Source organism: Myotis davidii, unplaced genomic scaffold (assembly GCF_000327345.1).
Source record: "Myotis davidii unplaced genomic scaffold, ASM32734v1 scaffold461, whole genome shotgun sequence".
Classification (NCBI taxonomy): domain Eukaryota; kingdom Metazoa; phylum Chordata; class Mammalia; order Chiroptera; family Vespertilionidae; genus Myotis; species Myotis davidii.
In genome coordinates this window covers 2,145,185-2,145,436 of record NW_006295825.1, presented here as the reverse complement: position 1 = coordinate 2,145,436, position 252 = coordinate 2,145,185, and the positions used below count along the sequence as shown (strand labels likewise).

The window sequence follows — 252 nt, the reverse complement described above, 5'->3', positions numbered from 1 at the left end:
AAAAAAAAAGACCGTACCCTTTTATGTAATGATGTTTACTTTGAATTTATATTAGTTCACACAAACACTCCATCCGTGCTTTTGTTCCGGCCCTCCGGTCCAGTTTAAGAACCCATTGTGGCCCTCGAGTCAAAAAGTTTGCCCACCCCTGCTATAGGCCCTGCTTCCCACGCACCTGGGCCCCCAGCTTTAGCTGAAGGAGCTTGCTAACAGGACACTGGGCATCCAGAGTCCGGGCTTGCTCAGGGTCAC

General features: G+C 50.0%; 1 protein-coding gene across 1 annotated transcript in view; it reads right to left on the bottom strand.

Annotated features, from left to right (window-relative positions):
- PIF1 (PIF1 5'-to-3' DNA helicase) overlaps positions 1-252 on the bottom strand; it is a 7,704-nt gene that overhangs the window by 2,862 nt on the left and 4,590 nt on the right. The window contains 1 exon segment of the mRNA XM_015568468.1: positions 176-250. Coding sequence (XP_015423954.1) covers positions 176-250 — 75 coding nt within the window.